The 15307-nt window shown below is 46.3% G+C and overlaps 2 protein-coding genes across 2 annotated transcripts; one reads left to right on the top strand and one right to left on the bottom strand.

The window, feature by feature from the left end:
• Nucleotides 1–2870: 2870 nt before the first annotated feature.
• On the top strand, nucleotides 2871–5384 carry LOC144707787 (pentatricopeptide (PPR) repeat-containing protein). Its single transcript, XM_078581031.1, has one exon. It carries the CDS (start codon nucleotides 3005–3007, stop codon nucleotides 5219–5221), a length of 2217 nt encoding a protein of 738 aa, XP_078437157.1. The 5' UTR covers nucleotides 2871–3004; the 3' UTR covers nucleotides 5222–5384.
• A 979-nt stretch (nucleotides 5385–6363) lies between these two features.
• On the bottom strand, nucleotides 6364–14970 carry LOC144707786 (putative E3 ubiquitin-protein ligase RING1b). The gene is made up of 10 exons (XM_078581030.1): nucleotides 14483–14970; nucleotides 14339–14408; nucleotides 13959–14017; nucleotides 9942–10023; nucleotides 9350–9470; nucleotides 8731–8772; nucleotides 8176–8646; nucleotides 7994–8107; nucleotides 6645–6785; nucleotides 6364–6543 (listed from the first exon to the last, which is right to left on the bottom strand). The coding sequence occupies exons 1-10, from the start codon at nucleotides 14742–14744 to the stop codon at nucleotides 6448–6450; spliced, it is 1458 nt and encodes a 485-aa protein (XP_078437156.1). The 5' UTR covers nucleotides 14745–14970; the 3' UTR covers nucleotides 6364–6447.
• Nucleotides 14971–15307: the final 337 nt, after the last annotated feature.

Genomic DNA, 15307 nt, shown 5'->3' with positions numbered 1-15307 from the left:
AGAATCAAGAAATATATGAGAAATGAACGAGAAATATATGAGGATCGAGAGATAGAATAGACAGATGTGTAAGGAGATAGATGAGAAATGAGACAGAGGAAGAGAGAGATAGAGAGAGAAATAGAGATTGTACTATAGGGAGAGAGGTGAATAGAGATATTAGAGAGATGAAGAACAAGGAAAAGAGAGGGGAATGAGAAAGAGAGGGAGATGAGAAACAATAGAGAGATGAGTAATGAGAGAGGATAAATGAGAGAGAGAGAGAGAAATAGGTGAGCAATAAGATAGAGACATGAAAAGAGAGATGAACGGAGAAAAAAACAGATTTTTTTTCATTTATTTAGAAACAGTCGAACATAACCGCACAACCCCATGGCATGAAGGCCTGAGCAGTGAGCCAGTGAGGATGTTCTGAGGGTAGCATGATGTGTGATTCAAAATTTTGCACCCCACCATGCATTGACTGCACAAGCGCACATCGCACAGAAAACACATCCTTTAGATAACGATTGTCTAAGTAATTTTAATGAAAAAGCAGTCAACATGATTGTGAATTTGTGATAACTAAATAAAGGTTATTTTTTATACTTAGAAGACTAGACCGAAACCTTTTTCATTATCAGTTACCTGTGATACAAAGATAACTGATTTCCAATTTACAGTATCATGGAAGAGTCAACATGATTGTTAATCAGAGCTCAGTGTCACTTATTCTACTTATTAATGGGGCTTACAACCTAGTCATAATGAGTTACATGTGGTACAAAGATAACTATTTTCTAAATTATTTGACGATGAAAAAGTCAACATGATTATGATACTAAGCTCAGTGTGATCTTACTCTTTCTCTTCACCCAGATATGTTCCTCTACTACTAGTTCTCTCTGCCTCTACCTCACTAACTATCTCTCTCTTACTTTCTTTTTCCCTCACTCATTATCTCTCTATTGCTTTCTCTCTTCCTCACTCACTATATCTCCCTTACTTTCTCTCTCCCTCACTCACTATATATCTTTTACTTTCTCTCTTCCTCACTCACTCGCTCACTTACTTTATGTCTTCCTCACTCACTATCTCTCTATTACTTACTCTCTTCCCCACTCACCATCTCTCCCTTACTTTATCTCTCCCTCGCTAACTATTTCTATATTACATTCTCTCTTCCTCACTCACCATCTCTCCCTTTTTTCTTACCTCGCTCACTATCTCTTTGTTACATTCTCTCGTCCTCTCCTCTCTCTCTTACTTTCTCTCTCTCTCACTAACTATCTCTCTATTACTTTCTCTCTTCCTCCCTTACTCTCTCTCACACACACTTTCCTCTCTCTCCCACTCTCACCTTTTCTCTCTCTTTCACCCTCTCAATCACTCACTCACTTTATCTTTCTCACTCTCTCACTCTCTCACTCTCCCACTCACTTTATCTCTCTTTCTCTCTCACTCAATCACATTATATCACTCTTTCACTCAATCACTCAGTCTCTCTCATTCACTTTCTCTGTTACTCACTCTAATATCTCTCTTTCACTGAATCACTCACCCTCTTACACGCACTATCTTCCTCTCCTCCCTCTCTCTCGCTCCCTTCCTCTGTCTCCCCCTTCCTCCTCTCTCTCTCTCTCTCTTATACTCTCTCTCTCTCTCCCTTCTTCCCTCTGTCTCTCCCTTTGACCTCTCTCTCTCTCTCTCTCTCTCTCTCTCTCTCTTTCTCTTACACTCACTATCTTCCTCTCCTCTCCCTTTCTCTGTCTCTCCCCTCCTCTCTCTCACTCACTTTCTTTTACACTATCTATCTGTCTCTCCCTCTCCCTCTCCCTTCCTCTCCCTCTCCCTCCCTCTGTCTCTACCTTCGTCCTCTTTCTCTCTCACTCTCTTTCTCTTACTCACTTTCTCTCTCACTCAAAATCTTCCTCCTCTCTCTCTCTCTCTCTCTCTCTCTCTCTCCCTCCCTCTGTCTCTCCCTTCTCTTTCTCTCCCTCTCTCTGTCTCTCCCTTCTCTTCCTCTCTCACTACCTTTCTCTTACACTCTCAGTCTTCCTCCTCTCTCTCTCTCCCCTCCCCACCTCTGTCTCTCCATTCTCTTTCTCTCTCACTTTCCTTTTCACACTCATTTTCTCTTATACTCACAGTCTTCCTCCTCTCTTTCTCTCTCCCTCTGTCTCTCCCTTCTCTTTCTCTCTCAGTCTCCCTCTCTCACTCACTTTCTCTTACACTCACACTCTTCCTCCTCTCTTTCTCTCTCCCTCTGTCTCTCCCTTCTCTTTCTGTCTCACTCTCTTTCTCTTACACTCGCAGTCTTCCTCCTCTCTCTCCCTCTGTCTCTCCCTTCTCTTTCTCTCCCTCCCTCTGTCTCTCCCTTCTATTTCTCTCCCTCCCTCTGTCTCTCCCTTCTCTTTCTCTGTCACTCTCTTTCCCTTACACTCTCAGTCTTCCTCCTCTCTCTCTCTCTCCCTCCCTACCTCTGTCTCTCCCTTCTCTTTCTCTGTCACTCTCTTTCCCTCACACTCTCAGTCTTCCTCCTCTCTCTCTCTCTCCCTCCCTACCTCTGTCTCTCCCTTCTCTTTCTCTCTCACTCTCCTTCTCTCACTCTCTTTCTCTTACACTCACAGTCTTCCTCCTCTCTCTTCCTCTCTCCCTCCCTCTGTCTCTCCCTTCTCTTTCTCTTACACCCACAGTCTTTCTCCTCTCTCTCTCTCCCTCCCCTCCTCTCTCTCTCCCTTCTCCCTTCTCTCTCTCTCTCTCTCTCTCTCTCTCTCTCTCTCCCCCCTTCTCTCCCTCTCTCTCCATCCCTTCTCTTTCTCTCTCACTCTCTTCCTCTTACACTAGCAGTCTTCCTTCTCTCTCTCCCTCTCCCCCTCCGTCATCTCTCCCTTCTCTTTCTCTTACACTCGCAGTCTTCCTCTTCTCTCTCCCTCTCTCTCTCTCTCTCACTTTCTCTTACACTCAGTCTTCCTCCTCTCTCTCTCTCTCTCTCTCTCTCTCTCTGTGTCGAAGAGACCAGAGCATGAGAGCCACCCCACTCCCTCCATGGAAGCTCCTCAGCCCCGCTCCTCTCCGCCAATACTCCTCCACCCTCGACCCACCCCCCCCCCTCCTCCTCCGCCTCTCCTCCCTCCTCCAAGCCGGCCACTTCTCCTCCGCCCTCCGCCTCTCCAAATCCCTCCTCTCCCAATCCCCCCCTCCCCCTCCCCTCCCCCTCCTCCACCACCTCTCCCTCCTCCTCCCCCTCCGCCCCCACCTCGCCGCCGACCTCCTCATCTCCGCCTTCTCCGACCTCCGCCTCCTCGACCACGCCCTCCAAGTCTTCTCCTCCTCCCCCCCCCCCTCCCCCCTCTCCTCCCACACGCTCCTCTCCGCCCTTCTCTCCGCCGGCCGCCTCTCCGACGCCCTCCTCCTCAAATCCCAGATCACCCCCCCCACCGCCTTCACCTTCAATTGCCTCATCTCCGCCCTCTTTAAGCACGGCCGCCCCCTCCACGCCCACCACCTGTTCGACGAAATGCTCACCCGAGGCATCCCCCCCACCACCGCCACCTTCAACGCCTTGATCCACGGCCACGCCCGCTCCGGCGACCCCGCCGCGGCGAAGCGCGCGTGGGCAGCGCTGGCGGCGGCCCCCGGCTGCCGCCCCGACTTGATCTCGTACAATTCAATGCTCTCCGTGCTCTGCTGCGCCGGCGAGGCGGCTGCTGCGGAGGCGCTGGTGGGGGAGATGCGCGCCGCCGGCTTCGCTCCGGATGCGTACACCTACAGCATCTTGTTCGGGGCTGTCTCCGGCGAGGCCGCCCTCGCCCTCTGGGAGAAGTTCGGCGGCGGCGGCGGCGGCGGCGATGGGAATTACCCGCTTAGCATAGCCCTGCATGGACTCTGCCGACAGGGGAAGGCGGCGACGGCGGCGGCGAAGCTCGAGCAGCTCCTCGCCGCCGGGCCTGTCCCCGGGGAGGTCGTCTTTAACACTGTGATTGATGGGCTCTGCAGGGAGGGGACCATGGAGTCAGCCTTTGCCATGGTGGAGAAGATGGAGGCCAGAGGGGTCAAACCCAGCCGAGTCACCTTTAACACTCTGGTCAACGGGCTATGCTTGGCCGGCCGTGTCAGCGAGGCTGAAGACCTGGTCAAGACGATGACGACGAAGGGAGTCAACCCAGATGCCCAGACCTTCAACACCCTGGTCAACGCCTTCGCCCGGGCCGCCGAATTCAACCGCTGCTTCGAGACGGTGGAGCGGATGCAGGCGGCGGGGGTCCGGCCTACGCCGGCCACGTACGGCGCCCTGGTCAACGGGCTCTGCAAGAAGGGCCGACTCCCCGAGGCCGAGGTCCTCTTTGACGATGTTCTGGCCAATGGCGTCACCCCGAATGCCCACGTCTTCAATGCACTCATCAGTGGCTACTGCCGGTCCGGCAATGTCGGCGCCGCCCGCCGCCGCCTCGAGCAGATGGAGGGCCTCGGCGTGGCGCCTACAGTGGTCACGTTTAACGCCCTCGTCGACGGGCTCTGCCGGAAAGGCGAGGTCGGCGAGGCAGCGGCAATGGTATTGGAGATCCGTCGCCAAGGGCTGGCGCCGGACATTATCACATTCAATTCGATCATCATGGGTCACTGCCGGGCAGGCGATCTGCAGCAGGGGTTGGCGGTGTTGGAACAGGCGAAGGGCGCCGGTCTCCGGCCCACCGTCGTCACGTTCCACATCCTGGTGAGGGCGGCATGCATGGAGGGGATGACGATGCAGGCGGAGGAGCTCTGTGCAGAGATGGTGGCCATCGGAATTGACCTCGACAGGGCCATGTACAACGCGCTGATCAGGGTCAACGCGTGCCACGGGGACATGAACAGGGCGCTGGCTTTGAGGGAGGAGATGGCGGAGAAGGGGATCGGCGCCGACGAGATGACCTTCACGAGCCTGGTGATGGGCTGGGCGAGGAGGCTGGACATGGAGGAGGCGGAGAGGGCTTTTGCCGAGCTGAGGGTCAAGGGGTTGACTCCGAGTGCGTTGACTTACGGGGCACTGGTCAACGGGTACGGCAAGCTGAGGGAATTTGGACGGGCCGTGGAGCTGGTCGAGGAGATGGTGGACAACAAGTTGACTCCTGGAGCTGGGGCGGTGGACGAACTGCTCTTCGGGCTTCGGGAGGATGGTAGGTTGCTGGAGGCTGATCACCTGATCCAAGTGGTAAAGGATAAGATTCCGGATATCCATGGTCAAAGTCAAAATCCTTAGACCCATAGACAAATACTCAGGTATATAAATTTGTCTATTTCTTGTATCTTCAGGTCAGCCCTACATCTATGGCCAGAAAGTCAGGAATCTAAACTCCATTTTTCTCCTCCAAAGGCTAACAAACATGTAGGACCTGCCAGAACTATTGACAGAAAGTTTAAAATATGTCTCTCTATCTCTCTCTCTTCCTCCTTACCAGTCCCAATTAGGGTTTGCCCGTCCTGATACCAGTATCAGATTACAGTGTTGGGACGGATGTTGTACTGGATGCCAAAAATCAAAATTTCCGTATCCATTTTTTTCGATATCCGATATCGATATCGGATATCGGTTGCTACAGTACCGATATCCGATCTCGATACCTGTCTCAATGTCTTCATCCGTCTCCGTCTCCTGAGGAGGATGACGATATCGGATATCGCGCGTGGATATCTGATTTTGATATCCAAGTTGGAGAGGATATTTAAAAATATAATTCACCCATAATTATTCAGCGGTTAGAATGGATCAACGTGGGATAGAGGGTAATTGGGGAGCTTTTTTACTGATTAAGTGACATGTTTAATATACAGCTGAATCTTTTCAATTTCTTTCATATGGGATAACAGGATTCGGAGTTTAACATCAAACTCCAAATCCTTTTATTCCATATGGAAGAAAATATAAATTTTCAGGTCTATTTATTGGACGATGTGTTAATATATTGAATAACGAACATATATAAGGTGCTTTAAATATAGCGATTATAGATTAAAATATTATTTTATCATTTAATGTAAAGTCCATCTCATTTAATATATACAGAGCAAAATTTCTAATTCCTTCCATGTGGAATAATAAGATTCTGAGTTTACATTAAAATTTGAATCCTGTTACACCCCCCCCCCCCGATATTCGTCATCGATATCCGTCTAGACCTAAAGGACGGATATCAACCGATCTTCCACATCCGATATCAGACACCAACCCGGTTTTTTTCAGGATATCAGACAAATCTGGGTTGGACAATCACTAGTCCCAATCTGTAAGCAGAAATTTTAAAACAAGCCTAAAATCAAACATACTTCCCTCGACAATGCTGACCTGGTAAGACAGGAGAGATTAATAAAGCTGGGAAATAAGAAGAAACAAATGAGAAGCCATTCGAGAAGTAACAACATTAATTAGCTATAGGACAATGCATTGACTGTAGTTAACTGGGTCAAATTAAAATATCTACAGAAGGGTCAAAGGAAATCATATCGGCCATCCGACGGGTCCTCTTGGCCGTGGCCGCTTGCTCCTTCCTTGGACCCATGTTGCCTGGCCCTGTACGCCAACACCTGAAACGATGTAAACAACAATTACACCTAATTAGAACGACTAATCCCTGCTAACGACGTAATTAAGAAAATTTTCGATAGGTAATAGAATTTCTTATGACCAAGTCAAATGGAGGGGAGGAGAAGCAGCTCTGTAAGCAGCCAATTGTCTCCTGGCCTCGTAGAGCCTGAAAATCCCCCCCCGCCTTCACCATTGTTATCTCCACGTCCTCGGGATCCACGGCCATCTGAACTGCAACAAACTGCAAAAAATCCCTCCCGAAAATCAACTTCTCAAATTCTTGTGAATTGAAACTTCCCATAGTGACGACATTTAAAACTAAGAAAATTTCCGTTAATAAATAAAAAAACTAAGAAACTAAGAATAGTTTTCAGGGGAATATTTGGAGAGCATGGAGACAAGATCGTAATCATCATGGACAATCAGAATTACAGAATGAATCACGAGACGATGACAGTGCGATGCCAAGGAGATGACGATGTGATGAGTGATTCCTCGTCGATTAGCCATCATATCGGGACAACCGGAACCCGATTGACTAAGAAACTAAGAATAGTTTTCAGGGGAATATTTGGAGAGCATGGAGACAAGATCGTAATCATCATGGACAATCGGAATTACAGAATAAATCACGAAGCGATGACAGTGCGATGCCAAGGAGACGACAATATGATGAGTGATTCCTCGTCGATTAGCCATCATATCAGGACTAGAATCCTGACCAGCCCAAGGGTACAAATTCTTAGAACGATTTAAATGCTGGTTGTACCTCTCAAGACTCCAAAGACTTCCACGAAAAACCAAGAGACTCTTCTCAAGACCTATCCGAAGTGTTCTCCAAACACTTAGTTAAACCTCCCATAATACCTCTCCAAACTATTCTTTCAGAAAAAAATCAATGATGACAGCTAATCATTGTGGTCATCATTATCCATCGGTTGACGACACATTTCCATCACCACTCATTCAAGCCCCAACATGTATGATGACGTCAATATCGAGATGTGGGGATGACGATGATCCAGACTCATCCCGAGACCTCTCCTAAGAACCCTTAGACTCGTTAGACCTCTCTTAGTACCTCTTTCTGCAAAAACTTTCAACAAAAACCAAGAGACTCTCTCTCAAGACCTCTGATAAGAGCTCTCCAAAGACAATAAAGACCTCTCTCCCAAGGCTCCCGAAATCTTTCGCCGAAGACCAAAGATCTCTTTTCAGAGAACCCCCCAAAGACTTTTGACTCTCCTCTAAAAACTACAAATTCCTAGGTTTGCACTGTCTTGAGAACGATGGGTCTTATTTTCCAACAGATACGACTGCAGAAAGAAAAATCCAACCAAACATCATATGCTGAAACAAAAACCTTAACGAAAAATCCGCCCAAATAACAAATCTAGAAATAAAAATCCACCCAAAATTACCATATGAAACAAAACAAAGAATGATCACCTTTGCCAGATGGTTCACGGACAGGGTTGGTCGGCAGCAGAGGAAAGGGCGTTCCAAGCTAGCATTTGTCTTCGCCCCTCCATCTGCCGGTACCAGCCTTAGGTGGACCTCCATCTGTGACATCAAAGTCAGAATTAAATAGCAAAACAAATATCTGTGAGGTTGGGGGCTGATTTACTGACATCATCATCGTTCTCGTCCAGGCTATGGAGGTGGTCAACGAGACGGGAGACGCGGTCAACCCGGGTGCTCCTTCCGGCGCACCCGCCAGATCCTCCATGGCGGGTCTGGCTGCGGACCCCATTCTTTCCCCATGCAAGTAAGTCCCTGTTTGAGACCTCTTCCGGCTCCGCAGAACTTCTCTCTGGACCCGGCTGGGCCCTGCTAGTGGTCCATCTACGGACACGCTTCTGCCTTCCTGCCTCGGGAGAGGCTTCATTCGCCTCGTTCCCTTCGTGTGCTCCCTCTTCGTTCTCAGACCCAGCGGTGGTGGCCCGGGAAGTGGCCCGGGATCCAGCCCGGGAACTGCCACGGCTGCTGCGGAAGTTCCTCTGTGACCTTCGCATAAAGCCCGCTTCTGCAGTCTTGGCAGACCGGCGCCTACCCAAAGCCTCGGATTGCCGTTGCAACGTCTCGGATATGTAAGCTTGAATCTGCCCAGGAAAAGAGGCCGAAGAACAGGTGATTCACGTGAAAGAAAACCGCGACTTTGGACGTATTTTTGGTCGGGATTCTACTTTTTTGTTCCGCCGTCTTTCTTCCTCGTGGAGGGACAGCTCCTGCAAGAAGGGGGCCAGAAGTCAACGACCGTTCAAAGATTACGTCATACAACAAAATATTCAATGCCAAACCTCTGGAGCCAGGAAAGATTGACAATTAGTTAGTTTTTTTGTTAGTTTATATTTAAATTGAAACTCAAAGGGCATCCGTTAGTGAACCAGTAATGGTAGATAACGTATTCAACCAATTAACAAACAGTAAGTTATTTTATTGACATTTCATGTTGAAATTGAAATAAAAAGGGCATTACGTCCTTATCCAAGATCCACAGTTAAGCTTTATTCGCTACTTTATCTTTGAATTGAAATTAAACATGAATTGGGCCATTAAAGAAAACTGATAATTGGAGATTACGCCGTTCAATCAGTCATGTCTCAATGCACATCAACAAGATAGGCAAGGACCAACCTCTTGAGTCTTGACAATTAAAATTTAGTCAGACTTTCTTTCTCTATTACATATTTGAGATATTTTATACAGATTTTTCTGATTATGTATGCGATGCCACTAAAGCTGGATCAATTAATTTTTCAATTGGAAAAGGATATCATATGAAAAAAAATCTGGATCTCTGACCTCTTCCTCGTATTTGTCGATGTCAGGATAGAGGGCAGCAATGAGAGCGTCGTAGTTGGGGTCATCTCTCAGAGAGCGGCGGCTGGCACAGTGGGTGCGGCAAGCTGGGCACTCATTATTTCTATAATGGCAAAGAGGGGTTAGAATGTGAGAAAATGGGACTAGATCATGGACTGTGTTAATAAGTGCTCATTGCCACCGATGATGAGGATCATAACGAATCATCATCAATGTCCCAGAGGGCATTGCGCAGCTTTTATGCTTTGTGAACTCACTCAACAGGATGACAACAAATATATTGAAAGTGTCATGATCGTCATCTATAGTTCTTCTCAGGACGACAATGACAATGACGGTTGTCTCTTAATCACTTATCATGATCGTCCCTTTGTTAACCTTGATTAGATGACAAGAGACGATGATGAGATTGTCGTCATCATTTCTCTGGTGGCTGGATCACAATGACGACAATGAAATTGTCACTGTCACTCAAGTGAAAGGGACGACAACAAAGATAACAGATTTTTTGATGACAATGATGATTTTTGGCATTGCAAGAGAACAGTTGCATTGACATTGGTTGGGGTCCTACCCAAGTCTCATTGACCGGTCGATGCATTCCCTGCAGAAACGGTGCAGGCAGTCCATCACTGTCCTCGTCTTTCTGATGATCCCTGGGAAAGGAAAGGGGGGCATTTGATATGATATATTCTGAATCATTGAAATATATATAAACAAATGATGGAAATTTAAATGGACGTCAATTTGGTGCTAAAAATAATAAATGCGTACGAAGCTAGGGAACTTTCTGATGTCTTCAGTACTCTAGAATCAGACAAGAAATGCCATCAAGTGGGTAATGTGTTATTAGTTATACGTTATTGCACACAACTTAGGCAAATATATCCATTGTAGACGACTGTTGTACATCTGCCTTTATAAATTCACTCCTTTTGCAAGTAATGAAATGAGAGTTTTTTGATCAATCTACATATCTTCCACCTTCTCTGTCTTTTCCCATCTCTCACAACATTGGACATGGTATTAGTGCCCTTCAAGGTCCTGTGAAGAGACATACAAGCCTCCCGAGGTCAAAGACAATAACAATGAAAATTGTACTGCCTTTGCAAGTAATGAAATGAGAGTTTTTTTGGTCAATCTACATATCTTCCACCTTCTATGTCTTTCCCCATCTCTCACAACATTGGACATGGTATTAGTGCCCTTCAAGGGCCTGTGAAGAGACATACAAGCCTCCCGAGGTCAAAGACAACAACAATGAAAATTGTACTGCCTTTGAGCTTTCTTACGAGCTTTCGACCTTATGGAAGGTGATGGACTCTTACCATCCACCCACAGCTCGCTCTATTAATCAGGAGTATGTAATCCATGATCGTGTCTATCGCTCACCAGTCTATGTCCAGAATTTGAAAAAGTTTATGCTGCGTAATTTTACAGAGAACACGAACTCAGCCTCAAAGATACTGTCATCCAGATATGAAAAGAAGAGAACTGCCAGAGCAGTCAGAGTCTGTTAAATAATTCTTCTTGTTTGGTCAAGCCTACGCCGAGGGGTGGTAGCCTCGAAGCCCCCAACTGTCCAGCAGAACCAACATAATTCTACATCTGGGAATCAAGACCAGGAAAAAATCTTAACAGCCAAAGGGGTCACGCAATGATGACAAGGACCAACTGAGATACTGTCATTGCAGCCCTCATCGGCACACAAAGGATACATGCTAGAAGATCCATGGACGACCTGACTGGGCATCAAACCCTGTCATCAAAAGTAAATGTGATTAACATATCTAAAGACAAAGATGATGCAGACCATCCTGAAACTCAGAGGCCTCCCAGAGACCCGGAAAAAATCAAAGGACTGCAATGGCTGCATCCACCAGGAAAAAAATATGGATATTATTGGGTCTACATCTCTGGTCCAGTCAGGTAATCCCTTTTGATTCTCAATTGCTATGAAACCCCATAAGTGTTCTGATCCTTAGATATGAGATTCCGGTGCTACAAACCATAGGACCTACTTAAAACTGGCTCATAGAACTGGCTCATTCCATTAAGGGATTACTCCCTCTACATCCTAACCATTTTATTGGAACTCCAGTCCATCCCTTAGTTGACAAGTCATCTACAGCAGACCTCCCACTGCTGATTGGGTCCAATCAGATTACACCTGCAGGGACCGATGAAATAGCTCTCTCTCGATCCTCTACTTGTGCACTTTGCAGCCAACCAACTCTCTACCACTGGTTGATCTTCTGACTAACCAAAGTGTCTCTAAGGCTCACAAAAATTTCCCCATGAACCTTCAACAGGTGTTCATCCCATGTACTGTTCAGAAGCCCCTTAGAGACCTGCATTGGAAACAGATGATGGATACTAAAATGGCAGCTCTTCATGGGACTCACAGCTGGGAATTAACAATTCTCCCTGAAGGAAAGAAGCCTATTGGATGTCGATGGGTCTACGCCATTAAGTATACGGCAAATGGTCAACTTGAAAGGTACAAAGCCGGACTGGTTGCCCAAGGAAACATCCAAAACTATAGCATTGACTGTGTAGAAACTTTTGCCCCGTCACCAAGGTGAATAGTGTCAGAATTCTCATCTCCTTAGCAGGTAATCACAACATTGGGACCTTTATCAGTTTGATGTAAAAGATGTTTGTTGCATGGTCACATGAATGAGGAGGTTTCCCAGACAAATTTGTTGTCTGAGAAAGGCACTATATGGTCTGAAACAATCTCCTTGAAACTAGTTTGAGAAATTTACTCTTTTGATCAACATTACAAGCCGGGAAATGTAGTTATCCTCATTGTCTAACCGATGATATTATATAACCGCAGGAAATTATTCCCTTGGAATCACTAAACTGGATCATAGCGTCACTCCCAGTTCAATATTAAAAGCTTAGTCCTCCTTAAATATATTTTGGGCGTCGAGCCATCTTATTAGACTAGTGGTATGACACTCTTTCAACAGAAATATATTTACAATTTACTGGTTAAACCACGTTACCTCCAATGCCAACCTCAAAATACTCCTATAGAAGTAAATTATTAACATAAATTTCATGAAAGTGAACTGGATGCTGATTCATTGTCCTATCGGCACCTGATTGATAAACATTGTCAAACCTGTCGTGATATCTCCTACTCTGTCAATATCCCTAGCCAATTTATCCTTCAATCTAATTTTTTTCACTAGCAGATTGTGCATAGAGTGCACCAGACTTGAGGGAAGAATTGGGCTTTGTCTCAATTTCCAGTTAGGTAAACCTAAACGTCTAGAAATTTACACAGATTCAGATTATGCTTCTCAAAGGTAGACAGCATGTCACTTTTTTTGTGGCAGTCTCATTACCTGGAGAAGCAACAAGCAAAATGTTATTTCACACTCCTGCACAGAAGCAGAATTCAGAGCTCTCGTACAAGGGATCTGTAAAACACTGGATTAGGGGTATCCTCCAGAAGCAAAGTGTCCTACTCACGGGGCCCAGCCAATTCCAATGAGACAATAAATCAGCCATTGGCCTCGCGAATGATCCTGTTCAATATGAGAGGACCAAGCATGTTGAGATTCAATGACACTTGATCAAAGAACATCTAGGGGCAAAGATTCTTCAGATTGTCTACATCAACAGGACAGAAAAGTTGGAGGATCTCCTGATTAAAGGTCTTTTTAGGGACCAGCATGCTCGTCTGGTGTCCAAGATGGGAGTGAAAGAAACTCATTCCTCGACTTCAGAGGTGTGATTATGATAAGCATCTAACAAGAACTTACCAAACAAAGAGAAAGCAGGTAAACAATTCCACACGTGCGGGCTGATCTGACACGTGGGAGCATTTGAATAAGAGAGGGAAGGGGCCGTCAATTCCAGGATATATAAGAGAAGGGACGTGTAATTGGAAGAGGGATCAAGAAACAGTTGAGCCAAGGGCGCTGCGGCAGGAGATTCTCACCCGTCAGAGCTGACGACGTCCGATCAGGCCGCCAGTCTCCAGATCTCAGCTAGGATATTCTCCTACTTCAATTCTTAATTCTTGTTTCTACTACTCGAACTCTTGTATGCGACTTCTTCTTTCTACTTGAAGATTTGATCTCTGTCTCAGTGACGTACTAAATCCAGAGATCTGGCATTTCCGATATTGTGTTTGAGTTCATCTCCTATATCTTAAGATCCTGATAATTAAGATTACTTCGGTATCTTAGTAGATTATGTATATGTTACCACACACAGCTTTAGGCAAATAAAGCCATTATAGTCAACCAATGTACCTCTGACTGTTATATATCCGCTCCTTTGGCGAGTGCTGAAATGAGGTTTTGTTCATTGTTCAATCTACGTGTCTTCCACCTTTTCTTCATCTTTAACCATCTCTCCCGACGTCAGACACGGCAAAGCATAAAAAATGATGAGAAAATTTATTTACTTTCTTTGTTGTTTTGGCAAGTGGAGGTTGAAAACAAATAGTTGGAAGAAGAATAATTATGAATCACAAAGTTTGAGAAAGAAATCATTTTTCTATCCCATGTCGGAAAAATGTAATTTCTCCTCAACAGGAAATGGTTTTTTTTCATTCCAGGAAACTTACCCAAACAAATTGGACATTGCACTTCTCTGCGAATGTCAGCCAATTCGACAAGAACATACCTGTTTCAGGAAGCAAAGAAGAGACCCATAATATCGCAATTAGTTTCCTCAGAAAAATATACGAAAAAACTAAAGAGAGAATGGAGATGTGAAAACACGAATCACACTAAATGAAGCGAGAAAATACTAAGTCTGAGGTTCTTAGTTCATCCTATGCCGGCATAGAGAACCATCAAGCGCGAATCGATAACTGGAATGTTATTAAAGATAGTTATTCCGATCAGATTATACTTGGCAATTGATTCATCCTTATGCTCAAAATTAACAATGTTACGACAGATGAACTTAAAATAACGAGAGGCAGCGCGAGACAAATCATACTCAGGCTTATCCTCATCAGCTTCCTCGAGCTCCTCGTCGCTGTCCTCCTCTTCACCATCGCCATGAAAATCTACAAAACCCGTAAAAAAAAAAACAATCACAACGAAGCAAACAAGTAACCAGAAACAATCCACGTCGCCGTACCCTCTTTCTTCACTTCCTGAGAAGGCGCCAACCCATCCTCCTCTCCGTCTTCTTCCTCGTTGGCCTCCGGAATCTCCACCTCGGGCGAATCCACTATCGGCTTCGCCTCTTCTTCCTCCTCCGGAACCCTAATTCCGTCCTCAGGGGAGGAAGAGGGGGAAACGGCATCGCCGTCGCCGTCGCCATCGCCCTCGCCATTTGCCGACGATCGTTCTACGTGATTGCTCGCCGGATTGGCGCCGGGCCGCTTCCTCGCCGGCATATCCGCCGATTCCGAGCTCCTCTTCGACCTCAGAAGGCGCGGATTCTCACCAATTGCAGCATTTTCTCGCGATCTTCGCAGAGAGCGAGAGAGAGATCGGGAGAGAGAGCGGGAGAAGGCGAAGGTGAGGAAGATCGTCGAGAGGATTGGCGATGGAGGAGAGGAGAGGAATGGAAGCGGGAGAGATTCGCGGGAAGAAGACGACGCTACGCGAGAGAAAACGAGCTTCTGCGCGAAGACGAAGGTAGCAGGAGTTTATATATTCCTGTGATTTAGTTCAAAGCCCGTAGGAAGTTGTTTATTACGGAAATACCGAGATTTTTTTGTTATTAGCTGAAGCCCATGGGAAGGGTGGACGCGGACGGGACGGGAATGGACGGGACGGGGAAAGGACGGGAATGAACGGGACGGGACGGTTTTCGTCTACATTCCGTCTCACATGCTGGACGTGGGACGAGAACGAAACTACAAAGGTAGCAGGAGTTTATATAGTGCTCCGTTTTAGTTCAAAATCTGTAGGAAGTAGTTTATTACGGAAATACCGCGGTTCTTTTGTTGTTAGT

Source organism: Wolffia australiana, chromosome 9, assembly GCF_029677425.1.
Source record: "Wolffia australiana isolate 7733 chromosome 9, ASM2967742v1".
NCBI classification, from domain to species: Eukaryota; Viridiplantae; Streptophyta; class Magnoliopsida; order Alismatales; family Araceae; genus Wolffia; species Wolffia australiana.
Note: the sequence above shows the minus strand (reverse complement) of the source record. Positions and strands in the feature narration are given on the sequence as shown.